The 17513-nt window shown below is 43.0% G+C and overlaps 1 protein-coding gene across 1 annotated transcript in view; it reads right to left on the reverse strand.

The window, feature by feature from the left end:
* Positions 1-1273: 1273 nt before the first annotated feature.
* LOC141098283 (beta-microseminoprotein-like) overlaps positions 1274-17513 on the reverse strand; it is a 58983-nt gene continuing 42743 nt past the window's right edge. The window contains exons 3-4 of the mRNA XM_073585943.1: positions 11853-11958; positions 1274-1452 (exon numbers count right to left, since the gene is read on the reverse strand). Coding sequence (XP_073442044.1) covers positions 1323-1452; positions 11853-11958 — 236 coding nt within the window. The 3' untranslated portion in view covers positions 1274-1322. The remainder of the gene's footprint in view (positions 1453-11852; positions 11959-17513) is intronic.

The raw sequence follows: 17513 nt of genomic DNA on the forward strand, positions 1-17513 counted from the left end.
AGTCTTCTGTCCTCAGGAGCCGCCGGACAATTCAGTGGACAAGTTTATTGCAACAGGCAAATGTTTACTGGTCAGTTAAAGATCATCAGGTGGTGACAAGTGGGATAGGGCACCGCATTTCATGTTTCTTCCTTCAATAGTACTGTACAGTAGCTCTTCACCCTACCGCTAGTTTGACCTGGACCATGCTTAAGCCCATTAACTCCGTCAGCCTCAAGGATTTCCTGTCCACTTCAGTGCACCTCGGACTGGCCACCTGCTCTTCACGTGATTCCACATTCATTGACCTCAAGATGTCAGAATACCAGGCCCTCTCCGTGGTATCTGGGCTGAGTCCTAGGCTCCAGATGTTGCAGAAAAAATCCACAAACGATGTCAGTACGACCTGCCACTGCCTCAAGATTGGTACATGCTGCCCCTAGCAACCCACTGCACCTGAATTTGACATTGCACTTTTTTTTTTATCTCCCCACTACCAGGAAGTGCCCACCTTTTATTGTAAATAGAAAAAAATGACCAGCACATCCAAACTTGTGTGTACGGTTGCTAACTAAAAAAATACAACTATCAAAAAGGATAAAGTTGCACCCGTAATTGCTAAAAACGATGACTTTATAAAATTGAAACTGCATTACTGCCACAGAAAATAGGAAAATGCTACATTGTGTTCATATGGAATATTGCAAAAATGAAACTGCAATATAGCTATGAAAAATTACAGTAAAAAACGAAGGTGCTTGGCTCATAGATTGACCAATATATGTAATCCCAACAGCCAACACCAAGGCGTCCTTCAGTGTTAGGTCCCTGTCCTGATAAGACCCGTCTCCTGGATAAAAAGCATTTTATTAACATTAGTTCCCACCCTTGGGCTAGTTCCATCAATAATTATATCCTATTGTTCTTATGTTATGCCCTATGCTATTGCTAAACAATTTAGCATACGTACAGCTTACATAGTTTTCTCTAACCTAATCCTGTGTTTACTCTGCACTATTCAGATTCTCATTACTTATATGCTGTACCATAATACATTATATAAGACGCACATCACTATTCACATTAAATGTAAAACTGTATGACACTATACAGATAGCGCGATTGTTGTCTGTAGGGTTAGGAACGCAGCAGAACAGCCCACCATTATTACATAAGAACACAACATGCTGCAGAAAATAAAAAGTAAAGAACTCTATGTAGACGGAGAGCTGAGCATGTATTCTTTTATTCGTTTGCAGAGAGATGCTTTAAACACGTTGTAGACTGTTGTCTATTCATGCATTAAACATGTCTTCATCTTGATCATCTCGTAAGCCGAATATTCAGCCCACTGATCCAAAAGTCATGCATCGCTTCTCAGGATCTTCTTTAGAAATTACCTCATAATTACAGGTTTCCTTATTAAATTTTAATGTACATTTCTCCTCGTCATACTGAGTGGGCCTGTCATAACTATGGAAATAAAAAGAAATAGATTAGTTTGAAAGCTCACATTATGACTTCAATATACAGTACAGACCAAAAGTTTGGACACGCCTTCTCGTTCAAAGAGTTTTCTTTATTTTCATGACTATGAATTAACAAAAAAGTGTGAAACAACTGAAAATATGTCTTATATTCTAGGTTCTTCAAAGTAGCCACCTTTTGCTTTGATTACTGCTTTGCACACTCTTGGCATTCTCTTGATGAGCTTCAAGAGGTAGTCACCGGAAATGGTTTTCACTTCACAGGTGTGCCCTGTCAGGTTTAATAAGTGGGATTTCTTGCCTTATAAATGGGGTTGGGACCATCAGTTGTGTTGTGCAGAAGTCTGGTGGATACACAGCTGATAGTCCTACAGAATAGACTGTTAGAATTTGTATTATGGCAAGAAAAATGCAGCTGCATACCCCTCCTCCCAGTTTAGTGTTTACTGTTTCCTAAATAGATTTTATGACACTGAGGAGGATTATGAGTATGCAAAGATTCCGCATGCTGGGATAAAATAATTGTAGACTGCTTTCCCCTAATTAATATATTAAAATAGCTCATATATTAACATTAGAGTAAATATCTCAAGTTATGAGATCATTTCAATTTTCTTTATTATTTTGGGGGTCTCCCGAGACCCTAGGGCATACTAAACATGGGGTGAAAAAATAAGTAAATGCGCACCTTGCTATTTACCTCTCACACCGCCCAATGTCTGATGCTCTGTACACATCTTCTTCCACAATCTTAACTAGGTACCAGACTTTTGGCGTCAAGTAGGCCTCAGATGTTATAAAGGCACCAAGACGGCATGAAATTTGTGAAAGAAGATGCGACAGGAGGCACAGATCACTAGGTCACTTGCAAGAAATTTTATTTTTGCAGAATTCAAATTTTTGTAAGATTTGTGGTGAATTTACCGTAATTCATATTGACTAACACATTCGCTCATCTCTAATGCTGAATAATTTATTTATTGTATTTTTTTTATTTTACTCACTTGTAAAGTGTCATTAATTCCACAACACTTTATAGATATTAATAATGCAAAACCTTAGTTATAACAATAGGTGGAGCAGCATGGTGGCTCAGTGGTTAGCACTGTAACCATGCAGTGCTGGGGTCAAATCTCCCACCAAGTACAACATCTGCAAGGAGTTTGTATGTTCTCTCTGTGTTTGTGTAGGTTTCCTCCCTGTACTCCAGTTACCTCCCACACTCCATAATATATTGTAAAAGGGAATTTTTATTGTGAGCCCCAATGGGGACAGTGATGATTATATCTGTAAAGCGCTGTGGAATATGATGGCACTTTATATATAAACAGCAAAGCCACAAAAAGAGGACTTAAAAATACTCCAAAAATTAAAAAAAAAAAAACAGCAGAAAAAAGGCAGAGATGCTTACCTGCCCAGGCCTCCAAACAAATGCACTAACAGGATGCAGTGGACCCATTTAACACAGGTGCAAGAATGCCGATTAGACAACCACCATCAGCCTGCCAATCCATGGAGATTGCAACCCATGTTAAGGGTCCTCACGCTTGCGAGTCCTATCACTAAACAGCAAAGCCACAAAAAGAGGAGTCAAAAATCCTCCAAAAAATTCCAAAAACAACAGAAAAAAGGCAGAAATGTTTATCTGCCCAGGCTTGCATATTTTGGCCATACTATCAACTAATACCTCACATATTTTTGTATGTGTATTTTGCACTTTATTTTTCAGGGTGCACCTGGGTCCATTTGGCTCTGTAAACTGTGGCCTCTGTTCACATGGAATGCATTTTGGATAGTGTAATGTAAAATGTCTGTAAAGTATGATGTTTTCTGTAACATGCTAGATATCTCCCATTTCACTCTACTGAGGACATTGTAGCCTGTCACGAGCTTGCAGCATCCTCCTTCCCCCCTCCTTAGCAGCTCTGTGCCTGCAGTTCGTAACAGGACACCGTCTATTTCCTGTCGGAGCTAGGAATGTTAATTAAGCTGAGTGGAAAGAGTGTCCTTTGTTCTGAAACATGCGGCTTGCATACAGGTATAGGAAATATTAAAAGAAGCTCCAGCGTGCACTTCGCTCGTGACAGAGATATAAAACTCACATTTCTGCGAAGGGCACGAAACCAGCTTACTAACCCCTAATTTTCATGATTCTAATATGTCCAGAAACTGAGATATGGATTGCTCCCAAATGGAGTGTCTTAATTATGGCATGCTTGGTGTTGTCTTATTGGATTCGATGAACTACAACCAATGATACCATAAGTGAGTTTATACGAGCTTTCCGCGTTAAGATATGGCTATTAGAAGTTTTTAGATAAATTGCAACTTAGAGAGTAGGGGGATTTGTTGTGAGTTCATTTTTCCCTTCACCATTGAGGTCTGATGAACTCCCTCCTCTAGTGAAGGATGGTAGTGAGGCTGATTACCAAACACATGGGCAGCTAGATGATGACTGGGTGGCTGGAATTAAGGACTGGATATAAGGCTGCCGACGCCCTTCTTCCTGGCTGGTGATTTTCCTGCTGGATCCTTGGAGACCAGTCTGATTCCTGCATCTCAAAGCTAAGTTTTCCTGCTCTGCTTTGTACTCTTCAGTTTTGTTTTTGTTTTGTCTTGTTTTTTGGGAGTTCTGCCTTCCCCAGCCGGGGGGTGAGCTGAACTCCATTTTTGTCTCTGATCTGTTGATATTTTGCTCTGTCTTCAGAATATACCTGAGTGCTGATATAGTCTTTTGAAGCCTAGCGACTTCAGGGCCTGTTTTTCCTATCAGTCGGTTGGCTCATTTTGATAGGTTTTTTGCGGATGGCAGACAGCAGCTTTCATGTCCTGTCCTATGTTGTTAGCTTGGGCCCCATCATTTGCTCAACCTATCTTTCTATCTGTGTTAGTGTTTTCATCTTGCTTCACCGTCATTATATGTTGGGGGCTGCCTATTGCTTTGGGGTCTGCTCTGGGGCAGTTTAGTTTTTCCTCTTTCTGTCTTTAGGCTATATAGTTCTCCGGCTGTGATCGAGGGGTCTAGGGCACCGTAGGAACCCCCCACGGCTACTGCTAGTTGTTATTGATAGGTTCAGGGGTCTGCAATCCGATAGCTGCCAACCTCTCTGGTTTTTCTGGACTTAGCTGGTATTTTGTTTTTTCCTCCTTCGGTGACTCATCATAACAGAATCACCAGCCATACCGCAGATCCTAGGGTACTCAATAGCAGGAGAGAATTGTAAAAAAAAAAAAAAGTGTCAGAATTATTTTTTTTTTTGTGTGCATATTTTTTCCTCTATATCTCTGAGGCCGTAGGGGGAATTTTTTTTTTTCTCTCAATGGAGATGAAGCAATTGTCTGATCGTGTGGAGCAGCTCGCTGATGAAGTGCGGGGAATTTCCGCCTATCTTGCTCATTCACATGCTGCTGAACCAAAGATTCCTACTCCTGATGTATTTTTGGGGGATCGGTCTAAATTCTTGAATTTCAAGAATAATTGTAAATTATTTTTTGCCTTGAAGCCTAACTCGTCGGGGAACTCCGCGCAGCAGGTTAAAATTGTCATCTCTTTGCTGCGCGGCGATCCCCAGGATTGGGCGTTTTCTTTGAAACCTGATGATCCTATTCTGAATAATGTGAACACATTTTTTCAAGCCTTGGGGTTGTTGTATGATGAACATAATGCTATTGATCAGGCTGAAAAGACCCTGTTGGCATTAAGCCAGGGTCGGGATTCGGCAGAGTTGTACTGTCAAAAATTCCGAAAGTGGGCGGTCCTTACTACCTGGAATGATGGTGCCTTGGCAGCCCTCTTTCGGAAGGGTTTGTCAGAAACTGTAAAAGATACTATGGTGGGATTTCCTGTTCCCTCTGGTCTTGACGATTCTATGTCATTAGCCATTCAGGTAGATCGGCGTTTACGTGACCGCAAAACTACACGAGAGATGTTGCCACCTGTTGAACAAATGTCTGAACCAATGTCTGAACCTATGCAATGTGATAGAGTTTTGTCTAGGGCGCGACGTCAGGAGTTCAGAAGGCGTAATAAGCTGTGTTTTTTTGTGGAGATGCCTCGCATATTATTTCTGTCTGCCCTAAACGAGAGAAACATTGTGCACACACGTTTTCTGTGGGTGGTGTTCAACCCAAGTTTCTTCTGGCAATTACTCTGATCTGCTCCCTGTCCACATTTTCCGCCAAGGCTTTTGTGGATTCAGGAGCAGCTCTTAACCTGATGGACTTGGATTTTGCTAAACGTTGTGGATTTCCTATGACACCTCTGCGGACGCCTATCCCTTTGAGGGGTATTGATGCTACTCCTTTGGCGAAGAATAAACCTCAGTTTTGGACCCAGGTGGTAATGCAGGTCGCCCCAGACCATCAAGAAAATTGCAGATTTTTGGTGTTGCATAATTTGCATGATACCATTGTTCTGAGGTTTCCCTGGTTGCAAATTCATAATCCAGTTCTGGATTGGAAATCTTTGTCTGTGGTGAGTTGGGGTTGTCGGTGTGCCCTTAGTGATGCTCCTGTTTTCTCCACCTCTCCCCAGTCGCATGATGTTCCTGACTATTTGGCTGACTTTTATGATGTATTTAGTGAGAATGAGTCTGCGTCTTTGCCTCCTCATAGGAGTTATGACTGTGCAATTGAGCTGAACCCGGGGTGTAAATTCCCCAAGGGTCGGCTTTTCAATTTATCTGTACCTGAGCACGAGGCTATGCGATCCTATATTAAGGAGGCATTGGAGAGGGGTCATATTAGACCATCCTCTTCACCCTTAGGTGCTGGGTTTTTTTTCGTGGCTAAAAAGGATGGTTCATTAAGGCCTTGTATTGACTATCGTGCCCTCAACAAAATTACTGTTAAATATCAGAATCCGTTACCCCTGATTTCTGATCTATTCTCCAGAGTCAAAGGTGCTTGCTGGTTTACCAAGCTTGACCTCAGGGGGGCGTATAATCTTATTCGCATTAAGCATGGGGATGAATGGAAGACGGCGTTTAATACTCCGGAGGGACATTTTGAGTACCTGGTGATGCCTTTTGGGCTCACTAATGCCCCTTCTGTCTTCCTGTGCTTCATGAACGATATATTCCGAGACTTTGTGGATAAATTTTTGATTATCTATCTGGATGATATTTTGATCTTCTCCAAGAATTGGGACTCTCATGTGGAACATGTTTGGACTGTGTTCCGGATTTTGAGGGACAATTCTCTGTATCTCAAGGGATCGAAATGCCTTTTTGGGGTACAGAGGATTTCATTTTTGGGATTTATTTTGTCTCCGTCAACCATTGAAATGGACCCGGCCAAGGTACAGGCCATTTATGATTGGGTTCAGCCCACTTCTTTGAAGGCCCTCCAGAAGTTTTTGGGTTTTGCTAATTTTTATCGGAAATTTATAGCTAATTTTTCTGGTATTGCCAAGCCATTGACGGATTTGACTAGGAAGGGTGCTGATGTGCTGAATTGGTCTCCGGAGGCTGTTTCTTCCTTTCAGGAGCTGAAGCGAAGATTCACTTCTGCTCCGGTTTTGCGGCAACCTGATGTTTCACTCCCGTTTCAGGTGGAGGTGGACGCTTCTGAGATTGTTGCAGGAGCGGTGTTGTCCCAAAAAGATCTTGTGACATCTAAAATGATTCCTTGTGCTTTCTTTTCCCGAAAGTTCTCCCCATCCGAACGTAACTATGATGCGGGAAATCGCGAACTGTTGGCCATGAAATGGGCATTTGAGGAGTGGAGACATTGGTTGGAGGGAGCCAAACACCAAGTCGTGGTCCTTACTGACCACAAGAATTTGATTTACCTGGAGTCGGCCAAGCGCTTGAATCCTAGACAGGCTAGGTGGGCCTTGTTTTTCACACGTTTTGATTTTGTGGTCTCTTTTCTTCCGGGCACTAAGAATGTCAAGGCAGATGCCCTCTCTAGGAGTTTCCTTGCTGATTCTCCTGTTGTGACTAAGCCTGCTACCATCTTAGGCGAGGGGGTAGTTCTTTCTGCCATCTCGCCCGATTTGAGACGTGCTCTGGAAGAGTTTCAGGAGGACAAACCTGAGCGTTGTCCCAGTGGAAAGTTGTATGTTCCTGACCAGTGAAGGAAGAGAGTGATGTCTGAAGTTCATTGCTCTGCATTGGCTGGTCATCCAGGTATTTTTGGTACTAGAGATCTGGTGAGTCGGTCTTTTTGGTGGCCCGCCTTGTCTCATGATGTCAGGAATTTTGTGCAGTCCTGTGGGACTTGCTCCCGGTCTAAACCTTGTTCTCGCTCTAGTGGCTTGTTGATGCCTTTGCCGGTGCCCAGGAGGCCATGGACCCATATTTCAATGGATTTTATCTCTGATATGCCTGTCTCTCAGAGAATGACTGTTATTTGGGTGATTTGTGATAGATTCTCTAAGATGGTCCATCTGGTACCACTCCCTAAGTTGCCATCTTCCTCTGAGTTGGTGCCCTTGTTTTTGCAACAGGTGGTTCGCTTGCACGGGATTCCTGAGAACATTGTATCTGACAGAGGAGTTCAGTTTGTGTCTAGATTTTGGAGGACTTTCTGTTCCAAGCTGGGAATTCAGTTGTCCTTCTCCTCTGTGTTTCACCCTCAGACCAATGGGCAGACGGAGAGAACAAACCAGACTTTGGAGTCGTATTTGAGATGTTTTATTTCTGCCGATCAGGATGATTGGGTTTCATTTTTGCCCTTGGCCGAATTTGCTTTAAATAATAGAGCTTGTTCTGCCACTTTGATGTCACCTTTTTTTGTAACTTTGGTTTTCACCCTCGATTTTCTTCAGGGCAGGGGGAGCCTTCTGCCTGCCCAGGTGTTGACACTGTGGTGGAGAGAATGCACCAGATCTGGGACCAAGTAGTGGATAAGTTGTCTCTCTCCCAGGAAAGGGCCCAGCGGTTTTCCAACCGGCGTAGGACCGTTGGTCCCCAGTTTAAGGTGGGTGATATGGATTGGTTGTCATCAAAAAATATCGCTATGAAGGTGGCTTCTCCTAAGTTTAAGCCTAGATTTATTGGACCTTACAAGATTTTGGAGATTATTAATCCGGTCTCTTTTCGGTTGGCTCTTCCTGTCACATTTAAAATTCATAATGTGTTTCATAAGTCCTTGTTGAAGAGGTTTGTTGAACCAGTTGTTCCTGTTGTGGCACCTCCTGACCCTATATTGGCTGAAGGTAACATGGAATATGAGGTAGAGAAGATACTGGATTCCCGTCTGGCTAGACGGAGACTCCAGTATTTGGTTAAGTGGAAGGGTTATTGTTATGATTGAGTCACTGTAGGAGGCAAAAACAGAAATGCTAGCTAAGTCCAGAAAACCAGAGAAGTTGGCAGCTATCGGATTGCAGACCCCTGAACCTATCAACACAACTAGCAGTAGCCGTGGGGGGTTCCTAAGATGCCCTAGACCCCTCGATCACAGCCGGAGAAATAGCTAGGCCTAAAGAAAGAAAGGGGAAAACTAAACTGCCCCAGAGCAGACCCCAAAGCAATAGGCAGCCCCCAACATATAATGACGGTGAAGCAAGATGAAAACACTAACACAGGCAGAAAGATAGACTGAGCAAAGACGGGGCCCAATCCAGCCAGACAGAAAAGGACAGGAAAGCCGCTGTCCGCAATCCGCGAAAAACCCCACAAAAACAAGAGCCAACAGACCGACAGCGAAAAAGGCCCTGAAGACGCCAGGCTCCAAAAAAGCTACGTCAGCACTCAGGAATATTCCGAAGACAGAGCCACAAGCAAAAGGAGATTCAGCTCACCCCAGCAGGGAATGGCAGAATCCAGAAAAGCAAGGAAAACAAAAACAAAACACCAATGCAAACAGGCAAAGCAGAAAAACTTAGCCTAGAGGAGCAGGAATCAGACTGGTGTCCCAGAAGTCCACAGAGAAATCATCCGCAGGGCAGAAGGGCATCGGCAGCCTTATATCCAGTCCGTGACTCCACTCAGCCAGTCATCCTCATCAGGCTCAGGTGCCCGACAATCAGGCTCATCACCCTCCTTCACCAGACCTCAGCGACGAAGGGGAAAATGAACTCACAACAGGTTATGGTCAGGAGGATAATTCCTGGGTCTCTGCCTCTGATATTCATGCCGAAAGATTGGTGCGTGCCTTTCATCGGGCTCACCCGGATCGCCCTGGTGGCATGGATGAGGGTTCGGTGACCCCTCCTCAAGGGGGAGGTACTGTTGTGAGTTCATTTTTCCCTTCACCATTGAGGTCTGATGAACTCCCTCCTCTAGTGAAGGAAGGTAGTGAGGCTGATTACCAAACACATGGGCAGCTAGATGATGACTGGGTGGCTGGAATTGAGGTCTGGATATAAGGCTGCCGACGCCCTTCTTCCTGGCTGGTGATTTTCCTGCTGGATCCTTGGAGACCAGTCTGATTCCTGCATCTCAAAGCTAAGTTTTCCTGCTCTGCTTTGTACTCTTCAGTTTTGTTTTTGTTTTGTCTTGTTTTTTGGGAGTTCTGCCTTCCCCAGCCGGGGGGTGAGCTGAACTCCATTTTTGTCTCTGATCTGTTGATATTTTGCTCTGTCTTCAGAATATACCTGAGTGCTGATATAGTCTTTTGAAGCCTAGCGATTTCAGGGCCTGTTTTTCCTATCAGTCGGTTGGCTCATTTTGATAGGTTTTTTGCGGATGGCAGACAGCAGCTTTCCTGTCCTGTCCTATGTTGTTAGCTTGGGCCCCATCATTTGCTCAACCTATCTTTCTATCTGTGTTAGTGTTTTCATCTTGCTTCACCGTCATTATATGTTGGGGGCTGCCTATTGCTTTGGGGTCTGCTCTGGGGCAGTTTAGTTTTTCCTCTTTCTGTCTTTAGGCTATATAGTTCTCCGGCTGTGATCGAGGGGTCTAGGGCACCGTAGGAACCCCCCACGGCTACTGCTAGTTGTTGTTGATAGGTTCAGGGGTCTGCAATCCAATAGCTGCCAACCTCTCTGGTTTTTCTGGACTTAGCTGGTATTTTGTTTTTTCCTCCTTCGGTGACTCATCATAACAGGGATTGGACCTCACCAGACCGCCCATTTCGTGAGGTCACAAACCCAAAGGGATAAGAGATTCCCTCCCAAAATTCAGTCAGTTAAGCTGGAGTCTTGATGCTGACAAGAACCTCAGATGAGTGGAGACGTGTGGCTCCGCCTTCTTGCCACACATGGCTTGCCTAAAGAACCATAAGCAACTGTAAGTGTATTTTCTGTTTTCATCCATGTTGTTTTGATATTTGCATTGTACATATTTAATGTCTCAACATAATAACAATTTTTATCTATGTAATCACTGCCCATTTTGGGAATAAATTATAAAATTATCAGTCTGCCTTCATGCTCTAAGAAACGAACTATGCGCCTTTTTTAGATAATCGCAACTAATTTGGGGGTTTGCCACGGACCCTCTTAATTAACTCTTTGATTAAGTGAATCGTGGCTGGTGGCAGCGTGGTGTGTGCGGTTGGTTGGGCTAGTTGGCAGTATGGAAGGGTCTTACATGCTGAATGAGTGGTTGAGGCCAAGGCATTGATAATTCCTTACTGCAGTAGTCTAATTACCCGTGCACAACAAGCAGCCCATCCGGTGACTAATTATCCTAGGTGCAGTTCCCTGACTGACCTGAGGATAAGGGGGGGCACCGGAGAGCTGCGAGTTCCAAAGTGGAACGGAGAAAGTGGGATATATATAAATCCCCGCAGTTCTTGGAAGGTTGTTAGCAGTGGTGGGGCATCCAAAATACCCCCGTGCGATAAATTGTTAGGACAAGATTAGCTTGCTGTATATTTTTGTCACATGGTGCCGGTGGTGGGATAACTAAGATAAGCCCCACTGTGCTTGTGATAGCCATGTGCTGGCAGTGCGTTGCGTCCCTCCGTCCGCTGACATACCGGTGTCAGTGGTGGGATCGTCACATATTAGTGGCACAGGGTGCGCTTTCATCACAGATAGCACTGGGCAGCCTGCCTGATCTAAGAGTATGGGCGTCACTAATAGGCTGTAAGCCAGATGCTCTGCATCACCTGTGTGTGAACAGCGCCGCATACAGACTAATATGCCAATCAACCATCCCCTCCATGGATTGGCAGGGTGAGAGTGGTTGTCTCATCGGCATTCTTGCACCTGTATTAAATGGGTCCACTGCATCCTGTTAGTGTGTTTGGAGGCCTGGGCAGGTAAACATCTCTGCCTTTTTTCTGCTGTTTTTCGCTATATATGTAAGTAAAATAAATCAATATTCCACAGGGTTAGGGTCTGTGTACAGCTATGTCTTATAACTCATTGTTACCCGCTATTCAGCCTATACTGCACTATAAAGGCAAAAAAAAAAAATGTTTTTAGAGAGCTGCTTAAGTAATTGTTGGTTATTTCTAACATTATGTATAAATACTGTAACTTACCTTGTACAACACATCTTCTCTCCATTTTCACGACATGAACAGTCTAAACAATCGTCATCCCTCCATTTCGCACCACCTTCATATAATTTGCCATCATGAACACAACCTAGAATATGAAGCATAAAGACTGTAAAAATGGCATGAGAAAAAATAAATCACTTCTGGCATTATAGAAGAAAAAAGAAGCAATGAGTTTTATAAAAGAGTTTTGTTTAGCATTATGCACACAGTAATTTTTTCCCATATAATAATAATAATAATAGAAAGATAAATATATTGCAAAGACTGCTTTCTTATCGCCAAGAAAAAATATATATTTTATATATTTCTCATTATTGACCAACAAAAGAGGCTAATTTGAGAACGTACTCAAGTCAAGCAACCTGTTAAGCAATTGCTGTACATTTGTCATGGACCCTTTCCCAGCTGGTGACCTGATTCTCTCCAACCTATTTCCCAGCTCTGGTCTCTCATCTCTGGTTCTGGTCACTTGGCTCTTTACTCAGATCTGGTGACTTGTTTCCTCACTCGGGTCTGGTTACTCAGTTCCTCATTCAAAGATAGCTGAAAGCCAACTCTACTGCACCGCTCGTCCATCCTGCCACAGGTCGAGGAGCTGACTCCTGCCCTTCAATGCCCTCCTGGGCCTTTTATAATTATTAACTGCACCACAGGTATCACGTGAACTGGTGTCTCCAATTTCTTCCCTCAGGGAACATGCACATCACTCTTCAGTTCCTGCTAATGTAATTCTCTCTGCTTTCTCTTTTCCTATCATCTTTAATCAGCAGATGGCAGTTCTATCTTGCAGACAGTTTACTACTAGGCATTAGCAATGTGATTCTTCTCATTTGTCCATCTCCTTAGGAGACAAGGAAAGATGACAATTGCTAAGTATTGAGCGAGCACGCTCGTCACTATTCGGTGCTCGCTCGAGCATCGCAGTGCTCGCGATGCTCGGAGCTCACCGAGTATTTCCGGGGTAACTCAGTGGAAGTTCAGGTCCCTGCCCTGCATGTTTGGTGCTCTTTAGAGCGCCAATCAACAAGCAGGGATTGTCTGCCACACACTTGGAAAAATTGAGGATTCTTTCCAACAGGCAATTGCGTCAGGTTAAAAGAGCAGCTGCAAAAATGCCTTGTCATAGCAGCAGACAAGTTTTTGAAGCTGCTGGGACCTCCAACGTCCCCCGAACAACAAGATGCAGGGTCCTTCAGAGGTTTGCAGCTGTGTGTGAGCTATCCTGTCGACCACCTCTATCCACTGCACACAAGCAGAAACGGCTCCAGTGGGCCAAACGATACATGAAGACTGACTTCCAAACTGTTTTGTTCACCGATGAGTGCCATGCAACGCTCGACGGTCCAGATGGATGGAGTGGAGGATGGCTGGTTGATGGACACCCCATGAAAACACGGCTAAGGCGCCAACAAGGAGGAGGTGGAGTAATGTTTTGGGCTGGAATCATGGGGAGAGAGATTGTCGGCCCCTTTAAGATCCCTGAAGGGGTAAAGATGAACTCCATAATCTATGTGGAGTTTCTAAAACAGCACTTCCTGCCATGGTTCAAAAGGAAGAACCGTGCTTTCCGCAGCAAGATCACTTTCATTCATGATAATGCACCGTCTCATGCTGCAAATAACACATCTGCATCTCTGGGTGCTATGGGCATAAAAGAGGACAAACTTAATGTGTGGCCACCATCTCTCCCTGACTTCAACCCCATTGAGAACCTCTGGAGCATCATCAAAAGGAGTGTCTATGATGGCGGGAGGCAGTTCACATCTAAGCAACAGCTCTGGGAGGGTATTCTGTCCACAGGCAAAACAATTGAAGCACAAACCATCCAAAAACTGACAAATTCAATGGACGAGAGAGTTCAGAAGCTTCTTTCGAACAAGGGGTCCTATGTGCAAATGTAACATCACCTAGAATAAAGTTTTGACTTGAAAACTGTTTGATTTCATTTTGTAATAAGCTGATAATGCTAATAATTTCACAAGTGACCATTTTTTTGTTCAAAATAAAAATAAAAATTTTGAAAACTCTGCTGTGCATAATAATTTGGAACATGCATTTTGATTGTTTACTTTTTTTAAAAATATACTGTTTTCATAGGCAGTTTGTTCAAAAACATTGCAATTATACTAGAATATTAGATGACTGGAAAATAACAATGACTGCAATTCATATAGGTAATTTAGAGAAAATATGAGGAAATATTTTTTGCATAATAATTTGGAACACAGTGTATTAGTTAGTGTGGGTATACCATCTGTAATACACAAATCCATCTCAACCAACAGTCCTTCTGAGGACTAATCAAGGTGTATATAGATATCAGTGCTAGGCAGGCAGTGTATGTGGCAGACATCATTGCACATAGCAAGAGGGTCCATTCTAGTACTGCCTTCTGCTGCTGCCTATAACAGATATTTCTAGACATTTCTAGCCCCAGGTATCAGAGGCCAGGAATAATTTTTTTGGGGATCTTAATCCTGATTATTTGCTTAAAAAGCAATCCAGAGAACACAGTACTGCCACCTGAGGAAGACAGATATTTCTGTTGAAACACGTTGTGGATCATGCACTAATGAAAAGAAGATTTTAATTCACCCTCTCCCTTCCTTGCACTCCGTTGTGACCAGGATACAACCCAGAACTGTCACCGCTTCCTCTCATGAGGTACCTGGCTGGAGCTGCATTTTTAAATAACGCACGGCTGGCGCTCCTATTTCTGACTATCTGAATTAGCCTAGTTATTGACACCAGTTTGCTGGAAAAAGATAAAAATTACAGGCTAGATATTTGAAAGTGGGGTATCTCTGTCACAGGCATCCCACACCAGTGCACTTAAAATTGTGCCATTTTTGAATTGAGATGCTTACACGTCTGAAAAGATGCTATAGCCACAGGATCTTATAATTTTCTAGTCTCCTATTTCAGACATAGATAGTATACAGTCATGGCTGATAGGTTCATCTGGCATCCACACATTTCTATGCCCACAAGTGTTCAGCACACCATCATTGTGTGTTGTTCAGTGAAAAAGAAGTAATTCTTAATACAAGAAAAAAGTATACTGGCAATTGAATTTACACTATGTCACGATCTCCACTCTGTTTCTGTCTTTTTGTTACTTTGTGTCGGGGCTGTCAGTCTGTGCTGGTTCTGTGCTGCAATCACCTGTGTTCATTTTCCTTAAGGCCTGTTTCACACTTCCGTTTTTGACCATCCGTCAAAATCTGCCGGTTTTTGAAAAAAACGGATCCGCCATTTTTTTTGGCGGATCCGTTTTTTTCCCCATTGAGTTGCATTACCGGCGGATCTTGACGGATGGCCATCCGTTGGATCCGTTTTTTGCGGATCCGCCAAATTTTTTCGTCTGCTGACATGCCTGGATGGACCCCGCAACGTTTTTTTTTTTGCTGCAGGATCCGCATTTTATAGTGCGCATGCCCAGAGAAAGGAAGTCAGCTGGGAATTTAGCCCTGAAATCCTTTCTGACGGACGAAAAAAATTCTCTCTCTCTCTCCTTCCCGGGCAGCGGTTCCTTTAAAATTCTTCATTCGGTGGATCCGTCAAAAAAAACGGATCCAATGTCATCCGTTCACATCAGTTAGGAACGGATCCGCTTTCCGCCTTTTTGGCGGATTTTGACTGACACAAAAAACTGAAGAGTGAAACAGGCCTAATCGGGCTTGTGCTTAAGCATGCTAGTCCCTCCCCCCAGTGTCAATTGCACACTTGCTGTTGCCTGTGGAACATTGCTCACTTTGCGCTCTGTGCCTGACCCTGCTTGACTTAATTGTCTTCCCGGACTCAGACCCTTTGCTTGTGACCTGACTTTGCTTGTGCCTGCCCCCTGTGAACTGTTTTGTCTCTCTAGCATTCCTGACCTCGTTTCGTGTATTGTACTTCATCTCAGACTTCCCTATTTGTACTGCGACATTTCCTGGACCTGACCTCGGATTGTTTGACCTCCCTTTACATACAGTAAGTAGTATATATATTTACTATAGTGACTCGCATTACACACTATTTTCAAAATCTATTTTATGTGCATGGACAAAGGCACTGGGACACCTACAAGCTACAGTACATATTCAGGATTTTTTATAACATGCTATTCTAAATCCATGCACATTAATGCATAGTAGGCACAAACGTTGCAGCTAAAACAGTTTCCTATCTTCAGGATGTTGGAGGGTATCTGTGCTGGTGCTTATTATATCATGCTTCGGGAAACTGACATGGTATAACAAGCGTCGTCTGAGGGCATGCCTTGTATAAAGATGGCAACTGCTATTTCCCAAGAGCCCAGTACACACACAAGGTCTTCTTTGCTGTATACAGCCCCCATTTCTACTAAGGCACGCACCACTTTAATTGCGTTGCAGGTGTGCAGCAGCTAGTGGATTGGTAGATGTAACATGCACGGTAGAGATCTGTATGCCCTTACTTTGGCTATTTCTCTCTATGGTTGGTTGGATCAACTGAATGGTAATCTATAACTTTTTAGTGTTTTTTTGTTTACTTGCACCTGATAAACAATTAATACATTTATACTACACTGTCTATAATGTACAGGGGCCATTTATATGGATACACCTAAATAAAATGGGAATGGTTGGTGATATCAACTTCCTGCTTGTGGCACATTAGTATATGGGAGGGGGAAGCTTTTCAAGATGGGTGTTGACCATGGTGGCCATTTTGAAGTCAGCCATTTTAGATCCAACTTTATTTTTTTCAATGGAAAGAGGGTCATGTGACACATCAAACTTATTGAGAATTTCACAAGAAAAACAATGGTGTGCTTGGTTTTAATATAACTTTATTCTTTCATGAGTTGTTTATGATCACTTATAAAATGTGTTCAAAGCGCTGCCCATTGTGTTGGATTGTGTCAAGAGTGGGAGAAGAGGGTTGCATTGACAATCCAACACTATAGGCAGCACTTTGATCACATTTTATAAGTGGTCGTGAACTTGTAAATAACTCATGAAAGAATAAAGTTACATTAAAACCAAGCACACCATTGTTTATCTTGTGAAATTCTCAATAAGTTTGATGTATCACATGACCTTCTTCCCTTTGGAAAAAATAAAGTTGGATCCAAAATGGCCGACTTCAAAAGGGCCGCCATGGTCACCACCCATCTTGAAAAGTTTCCCCCTTCCATATACTAATGTGCCACAAACAGGCAGTTGATATCACCAACCATTCCCATTTTATTTAGGTGTATCCATATAAATGGCCCACCCTATATATAAATGTTAGATATTAAGAACTTTCTTGCATAGATTATGAGTATGTCCCAGAATCACATGCCATCACTTTATGTATATGATATTTTTCATTGCAAATATGAAAACATATGCTTTATTGTCATAGTGGATTATTGATCAGTGTCACGTTACTATTGTAAAAGATTGCTCTGTGTACACTATCTTTGCTTCAAAAAAGGCTAGTCAGAATGAAATGTCGCCATTATGACTTGGTGTCCATAAATCACAGTAATTCTTTGAATTTTGTGATGCTGTCTTTTTCTTTATTGTATCTATCTGTCACCCACTATACAATGATAGTAATACAGGTTGAAACAGGGTTCATATTCAGGCGCTTAACATCCTCCCACATAGCATAAACTGCCTTGGC

Source organism: Dendrobates tinctorius, unplaced genomic scaffold (genome assembly GCF_039654945.1).
Source record: "Dendrobates tinctorius isolate UK_male_01 unplaced genomic scaffold, ASM3965494v1 ptg000089l, whole genome shotgun sequence".
In the NCBI taxonomy this organism is placed as follows: Eukaryota; Metazoa; Chordata; class Amphibia; order Anura; family Dendrobatidae; genus Dendrobates; species Dendrobates tinctorius.